This window comes from Hyla sarda, chromosome 9 (genome assembly GCF_029499605.1).
Source record: "Hyla sarda isolate aHylSar1 chromosome 9, aHylSar1.hap1, whole genome shotgun sequence".
In the NCBI taxonomy this organism is placed as follows: domain Eukaryota; kingdom Metazoa; phylum Chordata; class Amphibia; order Anura; family Hylidae; genus Hyla; species Hyla sarda.
The window spans coordinates 75,092,038-75,109,652 of NC_079197.1; the positions used below are offsets into that span (position 1 = coordinate 75,092,038).

At 42.3% G+C, this 17,615-nt stretch overlaps 1 protein-coding gene across 1 annotated transcript; it reads right to left on the reverse strand.

Moving 5' to 3' along the window:
• Positions 1–4,592: 4,592 nt before the first annotated feature.
• LOC130291898 (uncharacterized) lies at positions 4,593–16,498 on the reverse strand. Its single transcript, XM_056541330.1, has 4 exons — positions 16,432–16,498; positions 13,708–16,250; positions 10,918–11,181; positions 4,593–4,622 (listed from the first exon to the last, which is right to left on the reverse strand). Exons 2-4 carry the CDS (start codon positions 15,913–15,915, stop codon positions 4,593–4,595), a joined length of 2,502 nt encoding a protein of 833 aa, XP_056397305.1. The 5' UTR covers positions 15,916–16,250; positions 16,432–16,498.
• Between the last annotated feature and the right edge of the window lie 1,117 nt (positions 16,499–17,615).

A 17,615-nucleotide genomic window follows, 5' to 3' on the forward strand; every position in this document is an offset into this window, starting at 1 on the left:
CACTACTCCTAATTGTTGGTTATATTAATTGAAAATGTTATGTTTGTTTTGTTGTTTACACAGATTTCTTTGTGTTTCAGTATGAGACGATATTCCTCCCTCCGAATTACCGGGTGCAGAAGCTTCCTCCTCCCCATGAATAAGACCCTCCAAAGGGTTCAGGTAAACACTACTCACTCACATCATTCCACTACTGATCCACCATGACAGTCCAATTTATGAGTTTAAATGTGAAAGGACTTAACAGCCCTTTCAAACGTTCCTTAATTTGGACAGAGGCGAGGAAAAATAAGGTTGACATCTTGTGTTTACAAGAAACACATTTTAAGGAGGGCGATCATCCTAATTTTTTAAACAAAAATTTCTCTAACATATTTTTGGCCAACTCAAAAAAGAAGTCAGCCGGAGTAGCAATAGCGGTTAGAAACTTTGTCGCCTTCAACCTAATAGAAATACTAAGGGATATCAATGGGAGATATCTGATTATTGTATGTGAGATTAATAATCAGTTGTTCACCATAGTAAACGCATACGGCCCAAACAGCTCAAAAGTTAATTTCCTTAACAAATTGATCAAAAAAATAAACCGTATAGCTGAGGGGAAGCTAATAGTTGTGGGGGATCTTAATGCGATTGCTGATCGCTCAGAGGATACCGCCTCACAGAGCTCCACTCCACCTACTCAACTAAAACAATGGTTTGCCCAACACGAATTCCTGGATATATGGAGGTGCGCTCACGCCAACGAAAGAGACTATACATTTTACTCAGCTGCACATAAAATCTATACTAGAATAGATTATTTTCTGTTGAAAAAAGACGCTTTGAATTATGTCAAAGACTGCTCAATATCTCAAATCACTTGGTCTGACTACGCCCCCATTTTTCTAAAAATTCATATTCCAAACCACCCTAGCAATACCTACATCTAGAAATGTAATGATTTTGTGTTGGGCAACCCACAAACTGTAAAGCTCATAAAGGAAAAATTTACAGAATTTATAGCCATAAATTCTCCTTCAACTGATGATCAATTCCTCTTGTGGAACTCAAGTAAGGCGTATATCAGGGGACTCATCATTCAGGCCACCTCAAAACAAAAAAGACTACATGAGGCTGAAATAAACCAAACTCTAACCAAATTATCCCAAATAGAAGCATCTCATAAACAGAACCCCTCCCAACAAGTAGAGACTGAACTTAGACAGATTAAACTACATCTACGCCAATTATTAGTTTCAAGATTCGATAAAAGAATGAGGAGACTTAAAATACTCTATTATAATGATTTCAATAAATCATCAAAATTAATGGCAAACAGAATAAATAAAATGCGAATTAAAACTAGATTAAGTCACCTAGAAAATCCCTCCAAAAAAAACAAAATTTATCACCCCCAAGAAATTGCTGATGAATTCAGTAAATATTATTATGACTTATATAATCTGAATAAAGACCCCAATACTCATCAGCCAGACCTAGAAGAAATTAACAGCTTCCTAGACCGATGTGATCTCCCTCAAATTCCTGACAAATTCCATAGCTTCTTATCACGGCCGTTCTCCTCAGAAGAAATTCATACAGGAATCGGACAAGCCAAACTCCATAAATCCCCTGGCCCGGACGGTTATTCTACTTTCTATTATAAAACCTTTGCAGATACCCTGGTGCCTCTATTGGAAAAGGTTTTTAATGAGACTATGAGGTCTGGTAAGTTTCCGATAGAGATGCTGTCAGCGCATGTTGTCACATTACCCAAACCTGGTAAAAGCCCCACCTGGCCCTCAGCCCTACGACCAATATCATTATTAAATGAAGATATCAAAACTGTATGCAAGGCTTATAGCCAACCGTTTTCATCATTGGTGAGGACCAGGTTGGGTTTACTAAAGGCCGTCAAACCTATGATGGCACCAGACGAGTAATAGACCTAGTGGCTCTAGCAGATCATAAACGGACGCCTTCTCTGCTCTTGTCACTAAATGCAGAGAAGGAGTTTTCTCTTTAGTGATGGAGCCCTTCGCCTCTCTAATTCGCAAATCCCCCAGCATTAAAGGAATTGATCATTCAATCAGTGAAAATAAAATCAGCCTCTACGCTGATGATGTCATTCTTCTTCTATCAGACCCACTCTCCTCACTCCTGACAACTCAAAAACTTCTGGATGACTTCGGTAAAGTCTCCTATTATAAATTAAATGAGAAGAAATGTTATTTATTGAGTATACATATGTCAAGGGAGGAGAAGGACATCATTGGTCAAAAATTTCCTTACAAATGGGCAGAAGAATCATTAACCTACTTAGGTATCCAAATCACTAATAATCCAAGAAATCTTATTAAAAGTAATTACCCCAACTTAATAACATCCCTGGGTAAAGAATTAGATGATATAAGTAAGAATGAGACAGGCTGGCTGAGTAAGTTGACTTTATATAAGATGTTTATCTTACCGAAAATCTTGTATAGGTTCAGAGCCCTACCTATCCCAACTCCCAAATATATATTCAATGCTCTGCAGAAACAACTCCTGAAATTTATATGGGGGTTCCCCTCCGAGAGTCGCACAAAAGATTTTTCTAGGCCCCATTAAAGATGGAGGATTTGGTTTGCCAAATATAGAGGCTTACTGGAAGTCCACCATATTATCCCAAACCAAAGCCTGGTTAATACCAGAACGTGGCAACATTGGTTGGCAACGTGTAGAGAAAGAGACGCTAAATGTAGACAATTGGTCAAATGTATTACTAGTCGCAGGAAAACTGCTTCCTATTAAAAGATTTACTGTTCTACCACCAGTCAAAGCAATGCTAAAACTGTGGGCAGATTACAGCAAGTCAGAGAGAAATCCCCATTCTGGTTCCCAATGTAATATTCCCCTCTCCTCCCTCGTCCTATACACCTCCTTGCAGGACGTCTCCACCTGGTCAGATAAGCAAATAAAATATGTCTCAGATCTTTTTGAAGGGGACCGTCTTCTTTCCTTCCATGAATTACAGCTCCGCTATGGCCTCCCAGATATAGAGGAAGCTACATTCCAAATAATACAGAAATCCATTAAAAACTTATCCCATAAAGATGTCAACCTCCCCCAATTCCTAGCAGACACCCTACACAATCCGCACTCATACCTAGAGAAAGGTTTAGCGTGGTCCTATAAATTCTTTAATGAAAACGGATATAATGAGGCAAAATTCTCCCATCTAGGAAAGTGGGAGAACGATCTCAAATTAACGTTGAATTCCATGAGATGGGAGAAAGCGTTCTTCTTGGCTAAGAAGTCTACCCGATGTGCTTCCCACTGGGAATCGTATGCTAAAGTGTTAATGAGATGGCATTATACGCCGCTCCGTCTATCTACAATGTATCCTTTCGCTTCTATGGATTGCTGGAGGGACTGCGGTGGAATTGGATCCATCAAACATATTCTATGGAGCTGCCCAAAGCTCAAGCACTTTTGGTCAAATATAAATTCATTGATTAATGATTTATTGATCTCCCCGATCTCATTAACCCCTGAGTTGGAAAAAACAACGTAGTCTCAAGGTGATAACAGGTGCTCAACCCCAAGTGCAATTGTGCACTCATACAATGGGGTAGAGGACCCGCACCTATGGACAAAAGTGGGGTTTCAATCCTGTGGTAAATATATACAATGATATTAGCTAATCCTCAAAACTGATGTAAAAATGAGACATTAGCCAGTATATCCTTATATGAAGGACATACCTGAGCCCGCACACCACGCCAAGGTTTCTCATGTTATGCGGGACCTAACCACCAACCTTTTTTGCCTGGCCAGATGCATAGAACCAGGAACCAGATATACAGCAGCCTAAGGTCCAACTTGCAGACTGCTCCCCAGTCGCCTCCAGTGTGAACTCAGCACACATACAATGGGAGGGGGGAGACAGGCTACAAGCCCCACCCTTGCTGGTTTATATATAGCAGGCCTCACAGGTGAAACCCCCAATGCTACCCAATAAGATAAAAGGGTGCATTGGTATAAGCCTTAAAAGACGCTTGCCGGCTTATATTTGCATGGACATGGCTATAGCAGGAAACTCAACCCCAAGTGCAATTGTGCACCTTCGCTGGGGTGGAGGCCCTGCACTTGTCAACCGCTGCTAAGGGCGATGTCCCCAGCAAAAATTGCATACAATGGAGAATGCCTGCAGACGGTCACAAGTACCACAATCACATCCTGACACCTGATAAACGTGTATATAGATGCAAACAACATGACTGACTTTAAACAGAGAGACAAAACAACGTAGTCTCAAGGTGATAACAGATAACCCCTGAGTTGGCCCTGTTATTTATTGACATAGAGAATATTCCATTCCCCCAGCGAATCCCCATATGCCACATATTTCATGTATCCAGACTCCTCATTACGAGGCGCTGGAAAACTCCAAATATCCCAGACATCCAAGAAGTCATCGATAACGTCTCCACCAATGGGTCATATGAATGGGCTCTGGCAAATCAACAAGGGTGTGGGGAAAAGATGAGACACAAATGGAAATCCTGGTTTACAAAATTCCCTCAATCGGCCAATAACTTCTGTGATGGTTCCACGTAAATTCTGCTCTAAGCCTCAGCCGGACCAATATATAAGACCTGGATAATGGATCAGGGACAGTTACGTGTATTACATATGACATCACACATGACATCACTGCTGGACCAATATATAATACCTGGATAATGGATCAGGGACAGTTACGTGTATTACATATGACATCACACATGACATCACTGCTGGACCAAAATATAATACCTGGATACTGGATCAGGGACAGTTACGTGTATTACATATGACATCACACACTGAGCTTAAATATAGCAAAACTGGAGATGGGGACGCACCTGGTGAATCCGGAATATTACTTCCCATTCATATCAATAATAATAGTGAGTATAATAATAGTAACAACTCTGATTTTGTGGCGTTTCCTATAATAGTTTATAATATAATTGTAGCACTAAATCTCCATATCTATTGTTTACTAGAACATGAAGGTCTCATACTGAACATTGTGTTCTTTGTTATTATACAGTTAGGTGGTATTGTTATTACCCCTTATTATACCCCATTATTTACACTGCTGACAAATCCTACATAACCCAGGATCTCACAGATCATCGTGTATATGGACATGTATACACCATTATATTCCCCCACCCACTGGACTCTTCTGGTTAGATCTTCCCTATTACCGTGTTCATATTGGAGATCAGTCCGGACCTTCCGCGACATCAGATCCACACGTCATTTATACTAAGTATTAGTGCGGTTATTGTGAGTCCATTATATGTCATGTCTGCAGCATTATTATCCCATTTATTGTCTTTTGTTTATCCTTTGTTACATTCTAAAATCCTTTAATAAAAACCAAGTTGAAACATATATGTATATGTGTATGGGTATATATGTATATGTATGTGTGTATGGGTGTATATGTATGTGTGTATGGGTGTATATGTATGTATGGGTGTATATATGTATGTATGGGTCTGTGTATATATATAAATATATATTAATATGTATGGGTGTAATTATGTATGGGTATACAGTATATGTATGGGTGTAGGTATGTATGGGTATACAGTATATGTATGGGTATATATGTATGGATATATATGTATAGGTGTATGGGTGTATATTTATAGGTGTATGGGTGTATATGTATAGGTGTATGGGTGTATATGTGTATGGGTGTATATGTGCATGGGTGTGTATGTGTATGGGTGTATATGTATATGTGTATGTGTATGGGTGTATATGTGTATGGGTGTGTATGGGTGTATATGTGTATGGGTGTATATATGTATGGGTGTATATGTGTATGGGTGTATACATACATGTATGTATACATACATGTATACACCCATACATATATACACCCATACACATATAAATATATACCCATACACATATATACCGATACATATATACCCATACATATACCCATACACATATATACCCATACACATATATACACATATATACCCATACACATATATACCCATACACATATATACCCATACACATATACATATATACCCATACACATTTACATATACACCCATACACATTTACATACACACATACACCCATACACATATACATATATACCCATACACATATACATATATACCCATGCATATATACCCATACATATATACCCATACACCTAAACATATATACCCATACATATACTGTATACCCATACATATATACCCATACATACTGTATACCAATACATATACTGTATACCCATACATAATTACACCCATACATATTTATATATATATATATATATATATATATATATATATATATATAATGTATGGGTATACAGTATATGTATGGGTATACAGTATATGTATGGTATATATGCATAGATGTATGGGTATATATGCATGGGTATATATGTATATGTGTATGGGTATATGTGTATGGGTATATATGTATATGTGTATGGGTGTATATGTATATGGGTATATATGTGTATGGGTATATATGTATATGTGTATGGGTATATATGTATGGGTATATATGTGTATGGGTATATATGTATATGTGTATGGGTGTATATATGTATGTATGGGTGTGTATATATATATATATATATATATATATATATATATATATATATAAATATGTATGGGTGTAATTATGTATGGGTATACAGTATATGTATGGGTGTAGGTATGTATGGGTATATATGTATGGGTATACAGTATATGTATGGGTATATATGTATAGGTGTATGGGTGTATATGTATACATGTATGGGTGTATACGTATATGTGTATGGGTGTATATGTATGGGTGTATATGTATATGTGTATGGGTGTATATGTATATGTGTATGGGTGTATATGTATATGTGTATGGGTTTATATATGTATGTATGGGTGTGTGTGTATATATATATATATATATATATATATATTAATATGTATGGGTGTAATTATGTATGGGTATACAGTATATGTACGGGTGTAGGTATGTATGGGTATATATGTATGGGTATTCAGTATATGTATGGGTATATATGTATAGGTTTATGGGTATATATGTAAATGTGTATGGGTGTATATGTGTATGGGTGTATGTGTATATGTGTATGGGTGTATATGTATATGGGTATGGGTATGGGTGTATATGTATATGTGTATGGGTGTGTATGTATATGTGTATGGGTGTATATGTGTATGGGTGTATATGTATAGGTGTATGGGTGTATATGTGTATGGGTATATGTGTATATGTGTATATATGTATGTATGGGTGTATATATGTATTTATGGGTGTAATTATGTATGGGAATACAGTATATGTATGGGTATATATATAGGTGTATGGGTATATATGTGTATGGGTATGGGTTTATGTATGGGTGTGTATATATATATATATATATATATATATATATATACATATATATATGTATGGGTGTAATTATGTATGGGTATACAGTAGGGATGCAGTATATCGGCGGCCGATACATATCGGCCGAAAATAGCTGTTTCGGGGAAATGCCGAAACAACAAAAAATGTGCCGATAATGACCCACCTCCCCTGCCCGCCCACAGCACAAGTTGCAAACAGGCACTCGTGGGCGGTGCGCAACATCTGGGGGGGGGGGCGCGCTCTCCGGGATAGGAATACTTCTTTTTATGTGCCCGGGCCGGCTCCCGTGTGTGGCTGCAGGTGGGGGCCGGCCAGCGCATATAAAACCTAATACTGTATACTAAAAACCAGGGGGCCTCCAGCTGTTGTGAAACTACAACTCCCAGCATGCCCGGACCGGCAAATCTTTTCGGGACATAAGGATGTCCGCCGGTCACTCACCATTCCCCGGCGTCCTCCTGCGATCCTCCTTCGGTCCCTCGCTTCTCCGCCTCTATGGTCGTACGCACGGGACGTCACTGACGTCCCGTGCGTACAACCAAAGAGAAGCAGGAGGACCGCAGGATCGTCGCAGGATAATGCGCGCTGGCCGGGGCCTGGTAAGTGACCGCGTCATCTTCTTCAGTGTTCCGGTCACCGCTCCTCCGGTCCCGGCACCTACTGCTATGGTCCATAGGCCATAGCAGTAGATGTGGCCCCGGGCCGGAGGAGCGGTGACCGGATCACTGTGGGGGCAGCAGTACAGACATACAGCCTCCAGCCATACACTGTATATGGCTGGAAGCTGTATGTCTGTGGAGTGGGTGGAAGCTGCCTACTATTGTGGGGGAACTGCCTACAAATGTGGGGGGAGCTGCCTAATATTGTGGGGGGGCAGCTGCCTACTATTGTGGGGAACCTGCCTACTATTGTTGGGGGGCAGCTGCCTACAAATGTGGGGGGAGCTGCCTAATATTGTTGGGGGGGAGCTGCCTACAAATGTGGGGGGAGCTGCCTAATATTGTTGGGGGGAGCTGCCTAATATTGTTGGGGGGAGTTGCCTACAAATGTGGGGGGGAGCTGCCTACAAATGTGGGGGGGAGCTGCCTACAAATGTGGGGGGAGCTGCCTAATATTGTGGGGGGGCAGCTGCCTACTATTGTGGGGAACCTGCCTACTATTGTTGGGGGGCAGCTGCCTACAAATGTGGGGGGAGCTGCCTAATATTGTTGGGGGGGAGCTGCCTACAAATGTGGGGGGAGCTGCCTAATATTGTTGGGGGGAGCTGCCTAATATTGTTGGGGGGAGTTGCCTACAAATGTGGGGGGGAGCTGCCTAATATTGTGGGGGGGAGCTGCCTAATATTGTGGGGGGAGCTGCCTAATATTGTTGGGGGGGGGCTGTCTAATATTGTTGGGGGGGAGCTGCCTAATATTGTTGGGGGGAGCTGCCTACAAATGTGGGGGGGAGCTGCCTAATATTGTGGGGGGGAGCTGCCTAATATTATGGGGGGAGCTGCCTAATATTGTTGGGGGGGGGCTTTCTAATATTGTTGGGGGGAGCTGCCTAATATTGTTGGGGGGGGGAGCTGCCTAATATTGGGGGGGGGGGAGCTGCCTACAAATGTGGGGGGAGCTGCCTACAAATGTGGGGGGAGCTGCCTAATATTGTTGTGGGGAGCTGCCTAATATTGTGGGGGAACTGCCTACTATTGTGGGGAACCTGCCTACTATTGTGGGGGAACTGCTGACCTAATGTGGGGGGGAGCTGCCTACAAATGTGGGGGGAGCTGCCTAATATTGTTGGGGGAGCTGCCTAATATTGTGGGGAAACTGCCTGCTATTGTGGGGAACCTGCCTACTATTGTGGGGGAAATGCTGACCTAATGTGGGGGAGCTGCCTACTATTGTGGGGGAAATGCTGACCTAATGTGGGGGAGCTGCCTACTATTGTTGGGGAGCTACCTACTATTGTGGGGGAGCTGCCTACTATTGTGGGGGAGCTGCCTATTAATGTGGGGGAACTCCTGACCTAATGTGGGGGAGCTGGCAATCTAATGTGGGGGAATCTAATCTAATGAGCGGAGTGCTGCATTCTACCAGAAGACGGGGAGAAGTCATTTTCGGTTTCGGTATCGGTTTCGGCCAGACATTTTTTTTTTTCCGGTTTCGTTTCGGTTCTGAAATTTCCATTTCGGTGCACCTCTAGTATACAGTATATGTATGGGTATACATGTATAGGTATACAGTATATGTATGGGTATACATGTATGGGCATACAGTATATGTATGGGTATATATGTATAGGTGTATGGGTATATAGGTAAATATGTATATATGTATGGGTATATATGTATGGGTATATATGTGGGTATGGGTATATATGTGGGTATGGGTATATATGTGGGTATGGGTATATATGTGTGTGGGTATGGGTATATATGTGTGTGGGTATGGGTATATATGTGTGTAGGTATGTATGGGTATATATGTATATATATATATATATATATATATATATGGGTGGGTATGTATGTGTGGGTGTATATATATATATATATATATATATATATATATATATATATGGGTGTAATTATGTATGGGTATACAGTATATGTATGGGTATACATGTATGGGTATACAGTATATGTATGGGTATATATGTATAGGTGTATGGGTATATAGGTATATATGTATGGGTATATATGTGGGTATGGGTATATATGTGGGTATGGGTATATATGTGTATGGGTATATATGTGTATGGGTATACAGTATATGTAAGGGTGAATGTATGTATGGGTATATATGTATGGGTATACAGTATATGTATAATGTCTCCGCTGTCTCGTGGACACAGCTTCACATCAAGTTTATACCGAATCTCAAGGAAAGACACGCTGGTTTGCTTAACTGATGTAATCTTTACTGAGATATAATGAAAGTGCGGTAAAACTGTAAAACAAACATATGAAAGACAAATGTAAGCATGGCTATTCAAGTGCCTTACATTATGCATAGCTAATACATAGATAGGGTCTAACATGTGCTCACTTACTACACACTGAAAACACATTATCTATCTACAAATGCCTAGCATCTCTCTACACAGGCTAACTAACAATTCCGTACTCACAGGCTTTGGTATTTATCAGATTTGCAGTCTGTATTAGCTTTAAGAAGTCCTGTGGATCTGGTCACTGTGGTGGCTGGAGCTGGAATGAATGAGACATGCCGGATCTAGCCCTATGCTTTAGAGAGAAGGCCCGCCTCTAGGCTTCAAGAAAATGGAGGGTCTTAAAGGAACAGACCCTGCTGAGTGCCAAGCATGTAAAATACATTGCGAAGGCAGCACACTCCCCACCTGGCATACTTTTTTGTTATGCCACTAACCCTTGGACAGAAGTAAAACTACTTCAGAAATTGGCCTTGCATACACTTTGGGAATGCCCTGTCTAACAATCCTAACTTCAACCTTTCTAACTCTAGCATCACTACTAGGATCAGTCCCCACAATGAGTCCAATAGGCCACTCGTTCCTGTGGGCCTGAGAGTCTTTCAGTAAGACAACGTCTCCAACTTGTAAATTGGGTTTGTCATCTTGCCATTTCTTGCATGGCTGGAAGATCACCAGGTATTCCTGTCTCCACCTCTTCCAGAAAATGTCCGCAAGACTTTGAACTTGTTTCCATTGCTTGGCGTACAAGTCCTTGAGTGAATTGTGTTGAGAAATCTCTTCCTTTTTCAGAAGGCCTTGGATTTCTTCTTTAAAGACTTCCTGTTGAACGCATCTGATGATCGTGACCTTGGCTTGTTCAAGGTGGTCGTTGCTACGCTGATCAGTATTGGTAGCTCTGCAGGAGGATCTGGCTAGACAGATAAGTTTTCCGATTGCACGGGTCAGCGACTTCCAGCTGGAAAACCTTTCAAATCTATGAGTGCCCAGACTGTCTCTTGTAACTATAGTCCTACAAACTGTCACTTGAGGTCTTACCTCTTTGTCTTGATCTGGTTCTATGAGTTCAAAGGTCTCTACCTGAGTAGTTTCTTTGGTTTCTGGTTTACGAAGAAAGGATGGACCTACAAACCAGTTAGTTTGCTTGAGCGCAGCGGCTGGCACCAGTCTTGTCCCATGATCAGCTGGGTTCTTGTCTGTGCTGATGTGATGCCACTGTTCTGGACTTGTAGACTTTCTGATACGTGTCACTCTGTTGGCCACGTATGTATAAAATCTTCTTGAAGCATTGTGAATATATCCTAACACAATCTTGCTGTCTGTATAAAAGTTCATTGCATGGATCTCGATGTCCAGTTCTGTTGTAATCATGTCTGCCATCTCTACAGCTAAGACAGCAGCACAAAGTTCTAGACGTGGGACAGTGTGAGCCGGTCTGGGAGCCAGCTTAGATTTTCCCATGAGGAACCCGACATGACTTTGTCCCTCAGTGTCTATTACCCTAAGGTAGGCGACATATGCGATAGCCATAGTGGAGGCGTCAGAGAATATACATATTTCTCTTCTCTTTGTAGCAGACAAGGAAACAGATACGTATGGTCTAGGGATGTTGAGTTGTTCAAGCTCTAACAATGAGTCTTTCCACAACTTCCACTGCATTTTCTTCTCTTCAGGTAGAGGTACGTCCCAGTCACTTTGTTCTTGCTCAGTAGTGATCTGTCTCAAAAGAGCTTTACCTTGCATGATGATGGGTGCTACGAACCCCAGGGGGTCGTAAAGACTGTTGACTGTAGATAGGACACCTCTTTTTGTGAATGGCTTCTCTTCTCTGGAGACCCTGAAGGTGAAACTGTCAGTCTTCAGGTCCCAACTAATCCCAAGACTTCTTTGCAAGGGTGGTGATTCTGTTCCTAGATCCAAGTCTTTGAGGTCTTTAGCACGGTCTTCCATTGGAAATGCTTCCATGACTCTGTTGCTGTTGGAAGCTACCTTGTTCAGTCTTATGTTGGATTCTGCCAACATTTCTCTTGTACTTTTCAGGACGTTGATAGCTTCTTCGTTGCTGGAGAAAGAAGCAAGTCCATCATCTACGTAGAAGTTCTTCATGACGAACTGTGTGGCTTCTTGACCATGTCTTTCACCTTGCTGTGCTGCTCGTCTCAGGTTGTAGATAGCTACAGCTGGAGAAGGGCTGTTTCCAAACACATGTACCTTCATCCTGTACTCTGTGATTTCTTTGTTAAAGTCGTTGTCTGTATACCACAGGAACCTTAAGCAGTCTCTGTGATCTTCACGAACAAGGAAACAGTAGAACATCTGTTGTACGTCTGCTGTCACTGCTATGAGTTCTTTTCTGAACCTGATGAGTACTCCAAGGAGTGTATTGTTCAGGTCAGGTCCGCTGAGAAGGACATCATTTAGTGAGATGCCTTTGTGCTTCGCACTAGAGTCAAATACTACGCGTATCTGGCCTGGTTTCTGAGGATGGTACACCCCAAATATTGGTAAGTACCAGTGTTCTTGGTTCTCTTGTAGTGGTGGTGCCCTTTCAGCTTGATCGTTATCAAAGATCTTCTGCATGAAGGCTTGGAAGTGTTTCTTCATATTTGGCTTTCTTTGTAGCATGTGCTGCAACAAGGTGAAGCGTTTCTCTGCTTGTACCTTGTTGTCAGGAAGGCGATGGCGTGGTGACCGGAAGGGTAGAGGGGCTACCCAGCTGCCTGATTTGTCTCTGAAGACTTCTCTGTCCATGATCTCAAGGAAGAGAGTATCTTCCACCGAGGGTGCTAGCTTGTCGTCATCTCGTGTTCTTTCAAACACCTTACAGCCCAGTTCATCTGTATCTCCAGTTGAGGCGAAGTCTTCCATGCACCTCTGGATACTCGGATGATGTGTTGGGTTTACAAGTCTCTCTTTAATGTGTAGACTGTTGGTACATGGGCAAAGACAAGATGTACGACCATTCTGTAACAGATGTGTTCTGTAGACATTTACCTTTTCTGGTTTGTGGAGTCCGTCTAGACATACTTCTCCAACGATGACCCATCCGAGATCAAGGCGTTGTCCAAATGGTGCATTGTGTGGCCCATTGTACTGTTCTCTGACTTTGTGCACTTTGAGGATATCTCTCCCAAGTAGAAGGATGATTGCAGCATCTGGATCTAGTGCTGGTATCTGGTCTGCTATTCGCACCAGATAGGGGTGATGACGAGCAACTTCAGGTGTGGGGATCTCTGACCTGTCGTCTGGTATCTCATCACATTCTATGAGGGTAGGAAGAGTCACCTTTGTCTTTCCATCTAATGACTCAATGATGTAGTTGTTTGCTCTTCTCCCTGTTGTCTCTACAACTCCAGAACAAGTCTTCAGGGTGTATGGAGTTGGACTTCCTTTGTCACCGAAGAGGTCAAAGAACTCTGTTTTTGCCAGAGATCTGTTACTCTGTTCATCCAAGACTGTGTACATCTTGATTGCTTTTTCTCTGAAGCCTGCAGGATACACCTTGACTAAGCATATCTTGGAACATGATCTGGGGCGGCCCTGCTCTGTACAGATCTCAGTACACTTTGAGGTTACTGCTGGCGTTGTACTCTCGCCTTGCTCCCCACCATGATCTTCTTGAGTTGCTGGAACTTCTTGTTTCCATGGTGATGGTCCTGGGTGCAGTGCTGACAGGTGTTTGTCACTGTTGCACTCTGTGCATTTTATTGTTTTTGTACAGTCTTTTGCAAGATGCTGAATTGAAGCGCAACATCTGAAACAAATGTGATTGTCTTTAAGGTAAGCTTTGCGCTCTTCTAACGTCTTACTTCTGAAACTGCGACATTTTCTTAGTGGATGAGGCTTGTTGTGGATGAGACATATTTTGTCTGGCTCCTCAACTTTCTTACTTGTGTTGTCTTCCTGATTGACTGCAGACTCAGGCGAGACTTCTGTCTTCCGTACAGAAACTGTTGCTCTGCGTTCTTTGTAAGGCGTTGGATGTTTTTGCTCTACCTTTGGGGAGCTTGCAGTTCTCTTGTTCAGGAAAGCAAAGCTTGGATCATTGCGTGTTTCAGCTTGGTCTACGATGAATTCAGCAAGGAAGGCAAATGATGGAAATGCGACTCGATGTTCTTTCTTGTATCTTGATGCTTGAGTGACCCACCTTTCCTGCAAGTTGAAAGGAAGTTTCTCGATTATGGGATCAACTCCACGTGCTGTATCTAAGTATGAGAGACCTGGCAGATATCCACTAGACTTAGCGGCTTCTATTTCTAAGAGTAGGTCCCCAAACCCTCTCAGCTTTTGATTGTCTTTGTTTGTCATTCTTGGATAGTTTTCTATCCTCTTCAGAAGAGCATCTTCAATCACTTCAGGTGACCCATAGCAGTGTTCTAGTCTCCTCCACACCATTGCAAGTCCTGCTGCTGCGTCATGAACATGTACTGATCTGATTCTTTGGGCTTGCTCAGTGGACTCTGGTCCTAGCCATTTGACGAGCAGATCAAGCTTTTCTCTGTCTGTCAGATCTAAGTCTTGGGTACCGCTTAGGAAAGATGACTTCCAGGCCAAGTAGTTTTCTGGACGGTCGTCGAATTTCATGAGACCAGCGCTCACTATCTCACGGCGCATCAGGAATCTTGCTACCTCTGTAGCTCTTGCTGCATCTGGTGAATACTTCCTGGGTGTAAACTCAGGGTATGGCTGCGGCTGGTAAGGCTGATGAGGTACTTGACTAAGTCTGCTTTGTTCTCCTCTATTGTAAGTCTTTCTGCTATAATCCAGACTTGTATTTGCTTGAGGAGGGAGTACATCAGCATCCGTTTGCACTCTTGTCAGGTTGGCAGATTGGTCTCTGAGCATGCGACCACTTGACTTCCTACCCTGAGGTTCTGATTCAGTCTTGCAGTGTTGCATAGTATCAAAGTTGCTTATTGCTGGTGGAGTCAATGATGGCCTTGGTGTGTCATTGAACTGCTGGTCAGTGTACATGGTTGCTTGTGACTGTATGTACTCACGGGTACGTTGGCTTGCGCTGAGGGGTGACATCTGGGTTTCTATGTCAGCGAACTGAGCTTCAGCAGCCCTTGTGAGAACTTCTGCCTCGGCTAAGGCTGCTGCAGCGTTTTTCTGCTGTTGCAGTAAGTGTAAAGATGCTTGCACTTCAGCTTTTCTTCTAAGTGCTTCAGCTTTTCTTCTAAGTGCTTCAGATTCACTTTTTGCTTGTTCTTTCATCAATTCAGCTTCTCTTCTAAGTGCTTCAGATTCACTTTTTGCTTGTTCTTTCATCAATTCAGCTTCCTGCTTTGCATAGGACGCCATTGCACAAGCTGCCTCTGCTTTTGCTCTTGCCTTAGTTGCTATGGCGCTAGCGGATGACAGGCTGGTGGTGCTTGAGTGTCTAGAACTATGGCGTTTAAATCTTGATGCATCGGCGCTAACCGAAGTTAGATTTGTTTGACTGGATGCTCTAGACAATGTTGTGCACCTAGATCTACTTCTTGGCAAGGTGTCTTCCTCTTTATAGGAGCATTGAGGGTTAACTGTCAGAGTGCTGTTCTCTGGGTTCTGCATCTTGATTTAGCTGGCAGCGTAGATAATGATGATGACTGGACACAGCACAGCGGTGTTATAGCACGTGAGAGAATTAGTTTCACTTTCTAGTGCTTCGCGCCCTTACTCCGACACAGACTGCAGGGCACAGGATTTATGAGTCTTTTTTACTGCTGCGGACGATTCAAAGCTGATTAACTGCTTCTGATAACGTTTTAAAAGCCTTTTTACTATAATGTCTCCGCTGTCTCGTGGACACAGCTTCACATCAAGTTTATACCGAATCTCAAGGAAAGACACGCTGGTTTGCTTAACTGATGTAATCTTTACTGAGATATAATGAAAGTGCGGTAAAACTGTAAAACAAACATATGAAAGACAAATGTAAGCATGGCTATTCAAGTGCCTTACATTATGCATAGCTAATACATAGATAGGGTCTAACATGTGCTCACTTACTACACACTGAAAACACATTATCTATCTACAAATGCCTAGCATCTCTCTACACAGGCTAACTAACAATTCCGTACTCACAGGCTTTGGTATTTATCAGATTTGCAGTCTGTATTAGCTTTAAGAAGTCCTGTGGATCTGGTCACTGTGGTGGCTGGAGCTGGAATGAATGAGACATGCCGGATCTAGCCCTATGCTTTAGAGAGAAGGCCCGCCTCTAGGCTTCAAGAAAATGGAGGGTCTTAAAGGAACAGACCCTGCTGAGTGCCAAGCATGTAAAATACATTGCGATGGCAGCACAATATGTATGGGTATATATGTATAGGTGTATGGGTATATATGTATATATATATATATATATATATGGGTGGGTATGTATGTGTGGGTGTGTATGGGTATGTATGTGTGGGTGTGTATGGGTATGTGTGGTATGTATGGGTATGTATGTGTGAGTATATATGGATATGTATGTGTGGGTATATATATATATATATATATATATATATATATATATATATATACCCATATATATACATATATATATATATTTATACACCCATATATATATATATATATATATATATATATATATATACCCATATATAAAAAAAAAAAATATATATATATATATACCCATATACATATATAAACCCATATATATATATATATATATCCTTATATATATCCATATATACACACACCCATATATATATACCCATATATATATATATATATATATATATATATATCCATATATATATACCGTATTTATCGGCGTATAACACGCACTTTTTAGGCTAACATTTTTAGCCTAAAGTCTGTGTGCGTGTTATACGCCGATACCGCCCCAGGAAAGGCAGGGGGAGAGAGGCCGTCGCTGCCCGCTTCTCTCCCCCTGCCTTCCCTGGGGTCTAGAGCGCTGCTGTCGGCCCTTCTCACCCCCTGGCTATCGGCGCCGCTGCCCGTTCTGTCCCCCTGACTATCGGTGCCGGCGCCGATAGCCAGGGGGAGAGAAGTGGCGCCGATAGCCAGGGGGAGAGAAGGGGCAGCGGCACCCATTGCCGGCGCCGCTGCCCCGTTGCCTCCCCCCATCCCCGGTGGCATAATTACCTGAGTCGGGTCCGCACTGCTCCAGGCCTCCGGCGTGCGTCCCCGGCGTCGTTGCTATGCGCTGAACGACGCGGCGCATGACGTCAGTGCGCCGCGCCGAGCATAGCAACGACGCAGGGGACGCACGCCGGAGGCCTGGAGCAGCGCGGACCCGA